The sequence below is a fragment of the Suncus etruscus genome, chromosome 6 (genome assembly GCF_024139225.1).
Source record: "Suncus etruscus isolate mSunEtr1 chromosome 6, mSunEtr1.pri.cur, whole genome shotgun sequence".
In the NCBI taxonomy this organism is placed as follows: Eukaryota; Metazoa; Chordata; class Mammalia; order Eulipotyphla; family Soricidae; genus Suncus; species Suncus etruscus.
In genome coordinates, this window is record NC_064853.1 from 94,307,742 (window position 1) to 94,316,579 (window position 8,838).

The following is an 8,838-nucleotide window of genomic DNA, read 5'->3' on the forward strand; positions in this document are numbered from 1 at the left end:
GAATCCTTGCTTCCCACTCCATCATCTATGCTAGCAGCTTGGCCCCACAGGCTGCCTTGCGTCCCCTACCCCCCTTTAGTTTCCTTGGAAGATTGAGTTCCCTGACTGGGCTTGGAAGAAGGGGCTTGGTCTGGATCTGACAGAGGGCCCTGGACCTGCTGCAAATGGGGAGGGCCAGGGTGTCCCAGGCTGGCTATCAGCCATCATATTTTGAGGCCTTGTATACTCCCTCTAGCTAACTCCCACATCGGTGGGATGGGTATCCTCTTATTGAGTGCACAATGTATTGAGGAGTTAGCCCATGGCAGAAGTAATGTTAATACAATGAGGCCAGAACCAGGCAAAAAGCCAGGCCTATCAGGGAATGGGGATCAAGCTAGGGGAAGTCTCCAAGCTGTTACCTGGGCCCATCTCACCCACTGTTGCTTACCCCAGCAGCAACAGAAAATGGCTGCTGAGGGCAAGGCTTGAAGGCTTTCTGAGGGTTTTTTTTTTGGGGTGGGATGGGGTGGGGGGTTATTTTTGCTTGTTTTGTGGCTGTATCCAGCAGTACTCAGGAACTCATCTTGGCTTAGTGCTCAGCATTGTCCAGGAGGATTGAATCTGGGCCTCCTACACTTAAAGCATGTGTGTTGTTCTAATCCAGTGGTCGGCAACCTGCGGCTCGTGAGCCACATGTGGCTCTTTACACTTTTGAATGCGGCTCTTCTGTGTGCCAGGAGTCAGAGCTCTGCTCCTAGCCTGTCAGTGCGCACCCTGTGTGGCTCTCAAAATAAATTTCAATCGTGGTTTTGGCAAGATTTGGCTCAGTTGAAAAAAAAGGTTGCCAATCACTGTATCTAGTCCATTAAGTCTCCCTCTGGCCCCTCCTGCTGGCTGTCAGGCAGGTTCTTTTATCCCGTCCTGAGAGAGGGGAGGGCAAAAGGTTACCCACTTTTCTCTCAAACTCCTCCTTGCTCGTTACTAATGGTCTCACAGTGAAAGGCAAGGAGAAAGTAAACAGGTCTTTTGTTTTAATGATTTTTGATGAGTACCCAGGGCTTACTCTTAGTTCTGTACTTATGGATCAATCCTGGACGGGCTTGGGGCCATATGGGGTGCCGGTGTCTAACCCTGGCTAGCAGAGTGCCAGGCAGTACCTGCAGTACTATCCCTCTGGTTCTGGACATCTCAGCTCCTCACTTCTGTTGTGGCTACTGTTTGGGCTGATCTCAGACTGGTCAGGGTCTTTCTTAGGAATTCTTTTTCCTCATCTAGGTCTTCATGGGGCTGTGGTAACATGTCCTTGGGATGAAGTGCTTGGTATGGTACCTGATGCTTCCACTATGTGCTATGCCTGTTGGCTGCTGGTGCCCCTTCCTCCTGTTGGGGAAGAGAGAAATTGCCACAAGTGGAGAAATAACACAGTGGATAATGCACTTGTACCTTACGTGCAGTTTACCAGGTTCAATCCCTGGCACCTAATATGGTCCTCTGAGTAATTCCTGAGAGTAGAGCCAGGAATAACCTCTGAACATGCTGAGTGTAGTCCAAAAACAAAACGAAAGCCAGAAGCTTTGCAGACAGCACCCAGATTAGAGGCCGGAGTGATAGCACAGTGGGGAGGGCAATTTGCCTTACACAAGGCCTACCTCGAGGTCCTGGGTTTGATCCCATATGGTTCCCTGAGCCCTCCAGAAGTGATTCCTGAGTGCAGAGCCAGGATTAACCCCTGAGCACTGCCAGCTATGATAAAAAAAATAAAATTACCCAGATTAGGTGTGTGTGTGTGTGTGTGTGTGTGTGTGTGTGTGTGTGTGTGTGTGTGTGTGTGTGTGTGTGTGTGTGTGAGAAAAGAATTTGGGATATCTGAAGTTTTTCCCAAGAAGAGGTTCCCTGGGACTCTCTCTTTGGGGTCCTACCAACTCCCTATCTGCTGGGGTGGCAGGGAGGAGGGAGGAGAGAGGAGAGGAGAGAGAACAAGAATGCTTTGGCCAGTGTCTTTGTTCTCGGTAGAATTGTTGATTTTTGTGGCAGGGAGAGCATCCATGCCCCCCCTGCCATGATGTGTGGGAGACGGCCTATTGCCCCCTCATACACCTGTCCTGCCTCTGCCCCCAGACATGGCCAACCTGGCCCTGCACGACCACGACGGCTCCAGCGGCGCCTCCGACCAGGACACGCTGGCACCGCTGCCGCACCCAGGTGCCGCCCCGTGGCCCATGGCATTCCCCTACCAGTACCCACCACCCCCGCACCCCTACAACCCGCACCCCGGCTTCCCTGAGCTGGGCTATAGCTACGGCGGGGGCAGCGCCAGCAGCCAGCACAGCGAAGGTAAGGAAGGCAAGGCAACCAGGTAGGCCAGCCGGCCAAGGCCAGAGGGGTGGGGTGGGGTGACCTGGGGAGCTCACTCCTCCCTGTCCTGAGCCCCTCTCCCTTAACCACCCTCTTCCCTTTCACCCCTGCAGGCAGCCGGAGCAGCGGCTCCAACCGCAGCGGCAGCGACCGGCGGAAGGAGAAGGAGCCCAAGGCTGGGGACTCCAAGTCGGGCGGCAGTGGCAGCGAGTCGGACCACACGAGCCGCGGCAGCCTGCGAGGGCCGCGGGAGCGGGCGCCCAGTGAGCGCTCGGGCCCGGCCGCCAGCGAGCACAGCCACCGCAGCCACCACTCGCTGGCCAGCAGCCTGCGCAGCCACCACACGCACCCCAGCTACGGGCCCCCAGGCGTGCCCCCGCTCTACGGGCCCCCCATGCTGATGATGCCCCCGCCGCCCGCTGCCATGGGGCCGCCGGGTGCACCTCCCGGCCGCGACCTGGCCTCGGTGCCCCCCGAACTGACCGCCAGCAGACAGTCCTTCCGCATGGCCATGGGCAACCCCAGTGAGTTCTTTGTGGATGTGATGTGAGCAGGGCCCCCCACTCCACCTGCCCCCGGCGCTGTGTTCCCCACCCTCCCCTCCATCCTTCCCTCTGTCCCACCTCTGGCCTGCTCCCCTTCTGCCTTTTTTTACTTTTGTCTTGTACCTGAAAGGGAAATAAATGGAACTAAATCCTGGCGCGCTAACTGCTCGCTGGGATGGTGAGGGTGGGTGCCCTCCGCCCCCCATCGCCACTGCAGCCCTAACCTGCTACTGCCCCAGCTTGTTCCCCTTCCGCCACTAACCGCTGCACAGGACCCCCAAGGCGCCCTGGTACTGGTGCTTGCCCCTCTACCTGTCCCACCACATTTTAGGGGGCTGAGCAACCTCCCCATACTGGCCTTCCTCCTTCAACTCCCTTTCTCCTTCAGTCAGCTGATGCCCTCTAATAACCCCTTCTCAAGCATGTGTGCCAGTCTCCTGGATTTTCCCAGAATTCTGACACCCTCCATTCTTCCGCCCAAAAATGTTGCTTCATCTGCCCACCCTCTGCCTTGTCTGCCCACTGGCCATTCCCTCACTAGGGGCTGTAAGTCACCCCTAGGAACCTTCCATGCTTTCCCTACCTGGGTTGTCCTTAGCAGAAGCCCAAAAGGTTTCCCTTGCGATGGCCTGAGCTGCTAGTGACTTTTGGGGGCCCTCCATGTTCTCCCCTTCTCCCATATCTGCCCTGTGTGCTGGTTCCCTTAGCCCCCTAACCCTACTAACCTACAGGCTCAGCTCATCTCTGAGCCTGAAACATTTCTCTTTCTTTTTCTTCCCTTCCTCCATTTTTCCTGGGTCTGGAGCAGCCAAGAGTTTCGGGCTGTTTGACTTTCTGTGAGTCCCCAGCGAGGGGAGGCCCAGCCTCGGAGGAGACCAGGAACCCCGCTTCAGCAGCCCCTCAGGGCCAAGGATATTCAGCCCCCATCCTAACACACACACACACACACACACACCATGTTGAGACACTAAGGCTTAGGGAGAGGGGCTCCAGCCCCCCCCCCCCCGCATACACACACAAACACACCATGTTGAGACACTAAGGCTTAGGGAGAGAGGCCCCAGCTTCACCCATGGTTGAGACTGTACCCCCTTCTCTCCCACTTACACACATGGGGGTGTATACACACACTCACAACATGTTAAAATACTAAAGTTTAAGGAGAGGGGCCCCAGCCTTATCCCCTTCTCTCCCATGTACACACATGGGTTATATCACACACTCACTTGTTAAGACACTAAGGCTTAGGGAGAGGGACCCCGACCTCACCCATACACACATGGAGTGTATACACACACACTCTCACAACATGTTGAGACATTAAAACTTAGGGAGAGAGGCCTCAGCCTCACCCATAGTTGAGACTTCCCCCTTCTCTCCCATGTACACACAGGGGTATATACACACACTCACATGTCAAGATACTAAGGCTTAGGGAGAGGGGCCCCGGCCTCACCCATGGTTGAGACTGTTCCCCCTTCTCCCCTTCTCTCGATGTACACACTAAGATTGGGGCCGGTGAGGTGGCGCTAGAGGTAAGGTGTCTGCCTTGCAAGCGCTAGCCAAGGAAGGACCACGGTTCGATCCCCCGGCATCCCATATGGTCCCCCCAAGCCAGGGGCGATTTCTGAGCGCTTAGCCAGGAGTAACCCCTGAGCATCAAATGGGTGTGGCCCGAAAAACCAAAAAAAGGAAAAAAAAGACACTAAGGTTTAGTAGTGGCCTCACCCACGGTTGAGATTGTTCCTCCTCTCCCACATAGCACATGAGGTGTACACACACACACAACACACACACACACACACACACACACACATGTGCCTATGCAAGTTCTCATAAGCCTCAGGGCTGGTCCCTGCCCAGAGGGCTGGGCCCTCTACCCCCAGTCTTCTCCCAGGTTGTGGGGCTGGTCCCCTGACTTCCGTTTCCCCTTCTCCAGCCTCCCACACATTGTCCCATCTCCCTCCTTGCACGAAGCCCATGGGTTGGGTCTCTGCTGAACCCAGCAGAGGACTCCCCAGGAAGTAGACAGGTTCTTCTCCCCTTCACCCCTTCCCTATTTTCATGATCACCATAGTACCCCAGTCAAGCTTGGAAGGGGGCTTCTGGGGCTTACAGATAGCCCGGACACAGTTTTTACCTTCCCCTCCACTTTCAGCAAATCCTGACTAATTTTCAAGCTTCTTCTATAGTTTCCTTCTCTTTTCAAATTTCTTCTGGCTTGCCTAGGCTCCCACACTTAGAGATCTAGATCATCAAAAGTGAGATGAAGGCCAGAGCTCCAGGCTCTGGATAATTTTGGGCATTTGTTCACTTAGCAAATATTTCCTGGGGTTTTTGAGGTGACCGAGAGCTGTGTTGGAGTGTGACTTGGAGTTTTGGGTTTGCTTTCAGCCCAGATCAAGGGTGCCCCCTGTTCTCTTCCTTTTCTACTCTGCCTCGTATTCTTGAGATGGACCCTCTCATTGCTCATGCCTTTAGTGTTGGTGCTCCCTATGTTCTGTCTTCTTCAAAGTCCACTTCCCATTTCCCTTATTTTCTCCCCAAAGGATATCATCCAGGAAGCGGAGAGATAGTATGGGGTAAAGGGATTGATTGCCTTGCACATAACAGACCCAATTTGATCCTGGGCACGTCTATAGTCCCCTGAGCACTGCCAGGATTGATTTCTGAGTGTAAACCCAGGAGCAAGCTCTGAGTGCTGTAGGGTGTAATGCAAACCCCATATCCCCTCAATAAAGAAAAAGGTGTCATCCATCCTACCACTGACATGCTAGTGATCTCCAATCTCTCTCCAACTTCCATTCCCCCAAATCTTTAGATCTGCATTTTTACCCACTGGACATATCCATAGGGCCTCAAGTTATCTTCCCCTTTCGTTATCCTAAATATCAGGAATACCAGTCCCAAATTCCTTCATCACAACTTGCACGGGCTCACCAGCTAGGAATTTTGGGGCCTTCAGTTCTTTCTAATGTTTCACCAGTCACCAAATCATAGGCATTCCACTCCAGTCTTCCATTTGGCCCATCTTCTCCCTCTGCCTCTAGTACCAGAGCATGGGACTTGGAGTCAGGTTGGTCTGAGTTTAAATCCCAACTCTGCTACATTTTTGGTTGTGTGATAGTTATTCATTCTCTCTGAGCCTCAGTTCCCTTATATGTAAAATGACGATAATAATACCTACCTCACAGGGTTGTTGTGAGGATTTAAATTAGATATTGTACGAAAGGTGCCTAGCACAGTGCCTGGCACACAGTAGAATAGGTGCTCAATAAATGGTAGCTATTATTATTATTTATTATTACTATTATTTTACTCTAAATTAGAATGGGTTTAGAGACTCTGTTGAAGATAAAAGATTTTGGAAGGGAGGAATAAAACCTTAAGTTCTGATTCTGGGGTGACTAGAACCTAGGTTCTGCCATTTAGTGGCATCAAGCCATACAGATGGAGGAAAACCAGCCCTTCATCCTGCTCCATTCTGGTTTCCAGTAGGAGATGAAGGGAACAGGCAGGCTTCCCCTTCCCTGTGTCCATAACAGCTGCCCAAAGGGACAGTAGGGTGGTTCTGCCAATTGCCAGAGAAGACCTAACAGGTTTTCTTCAGATCTTCATGTGTTACGTTTAGGGTTATCTGTCTCACAGCTTGGATAAAATTTTTTTACTAGTAGTTGTGGCCGAGTGGTTAAGGCGATGGACTAGAAAATTTTTTTACTATTCATTAGAAAGGGAATTTAGAGACTGGGGAGACAGCACGGTGGTAGGGCATTTGCTTTGCACTCGGCCAATCCAGGATGGACTCTGGTTTGATTCCTGGCATACCATATGGTTCCCCAAGCCTGCCAGGAGCGATTTCTGAGTGCAGAGCCGGGAGTAACTCCTGAACGCTACCGAGCGTGATCCAAAACCCAGGACAGTGCCATGCCTAGGAACATGACAGGCCCCGAGTGTGATACATATGCAAAGAAAGATATACTGGGGCCAGAGCAGTGGCGCAAGTGGTAGGGCATTTGCCTCGCACTTGACTAAGCTAGAATGGACAGCGATTTGATCCCCCAGCATATGGTCTCCCAAGCCAGGAGCTATTTCTGAGCGCATAGCCAGGAATAGCCCCTGAATGTCACCTGGTGTGGCCCAAAAACAAAAAAAAAATTGTTTTTGATTTCTTTTTTTTTTTTTTGTTTTTGGGCCACACCCGTTTGACGCTCAGGGGTTACTCCTGGCTATGTGCTCAGAAATCGCCCCTGGCTTGGGGGGACCATATGGGACGCCGGGGGATCGAACCGCGGTCCGTTCCTTGGTAGCGCTTACAAGGCAGACACCTTATCTCCAGCGCCACCTTCCCGGCCCCTGTTTTTGATTTCTTATTTTCAACTAAATCCAACTTGCCAATGACCAGAAATAGTGTAAAGGTTAAGGCACTTGCCTTGCATACTGTAGATCCCAGCACGTGTTTCCCTGAGCCCCAGCCAGGAGTGATCCTTGAGCACACCTGGGTGTATCCCTTCCCAAAAAAACAAAATAGAATACTTAAAAACTAAATTCAGGGCTGGAGTAATAGCACAGCAGCTGGGTGTTAGCCTTAAACACAGCTGAGCTGGGATAGACCCTGGGTTGATTTCCATATGGCATCCCATTTGTTCTCCTGGGCGTGCCAGGAGTGATTGCCACTGGGTGTGGCCCCCAAACAAACAAAGTCCTAAATTCAATTTACCAATAGTTTGTTAATGGTGAGGATTTTTTTTCTCTTTTTGCCACACCTGGTTTTGCTCAGGGATTCTCCTGGCTCTGCACTCAGGAATGAACTCATAGCAGTGCTGGGGGACCATATAGGATGCTGGGGATCAAACCTGGGTTGGCGCAAGTCAAGCGCCCTACCTACTGTACTATAGCTCAGGCCTTTTTTTTTTTTTTCCTCAGCCAGCTGTGCTCTGGGCATAATTCTGCCTCTGTTCAGGGATTACTCCTGACATGCTTGAGGGACCATATGGGGTGCTAGGAATAGCACTGGGCTTGGCCACATGCAAGGCAACAGTATAATACCGCTTGACCTATCTCTCCAGTTCTCTCAACAATAGCTTTCAAAGCAGCATATGTGTCTGTCACTAGAAGCACAAAAGATCTGATATAGAAGGGCTTACGGGTGCATAAATATATAGCTAAGGTACAACACGGACAAATTCCTGTAAAGTTTTAGAATGTGCCCTTCTCCCTGGCTGTGCTCCATTGACCCTGATTCCTGGAGGAAAAAAAAAATTCTAGAGTTAGAAAGATAGCTCAAAGTACCATATGTTCCCCTGAGCAACTCTGCTAGTGACCAGGAGGAACACAAAGCTCCTGGGCACCGATGAATGTGGCCCCCAAACTAAAAATCAAAAAGCCTGACACAGTCTCGAGTAAATATATGATGGAAATAGGTTGGGAAAATGAGAGGAGATGTTAGAAGTAAATTCAGCTCCTGCCAAGTTTTGCATCCATGGCTCGAGACAGAATAATAGGTCTTAACTTCAAACCCGGCAATTCCATATGGTCGGGCCTCCAGCACGGCTAGGAATGATCCCTCTTAGTGCATGCAGAGCCAGCAGCAAACTCTTAGATATCTACGCGTGTGCTCGCCGCAAACCCCCCACCCCTATAAAAATAAAAGAAAGAAAGCAAAGAAAAGGCCTTAACAGATTTCCACAAAAGGAAACTCATCTCTGAGGCTCTCCATATGGAACACTAAGGCACGGGAACAAGAGGGACCTCAGAGACTACAAGTCCCAGAATTCACAGGGAACAGAGCGGCGGAAGCTGTAATCATACATAGGGCGAGCCTCAGCCACGCCTCTCCCTCCCCGGAACACACCTCCGCCTCCTTTGAAGTCTCCCGTGGCAAGTCGGGAACTGTAGTTTTCACGACCACTCAGCGCGAGCAAGCCCCGGGGCCTGACGGGGTTTGTAGTCCAGACGC

The 8,838-nt window shown here is 51.8% G+C and overlaps 1 protein-coding gene across 1 annotated transcript in view; it reads left to right on the forward strand.

The window, feature by feature from the left end:
• DVL3 (dishevelled segment polarity protein 3) overlaps window positions 1–2,911 on the forward strand; it is a 324,867-nt gene extending 321,956 nt beyond the window's left edge. Inside the window, exons 15-16 of the mRNA XM_049775837.1 lie at window positions 2,101–2,316; window positions 2,451–2,911. Of these exons, the coding sequence (XP_049631794.1) occupies window positions 2,101–2,316; window positions 2,451–2,887 (653 nt within the window). The 3' untranslated portion in view covers window positions 2,888–2,911. The remainder of the gene's footprint in view (window positions 1–2,100; window positions 2,317–2,450) is intronic.
• The last annotated feature ends 5,927 nt before the right edge of the window (window positions 2,912–8,838 follow it).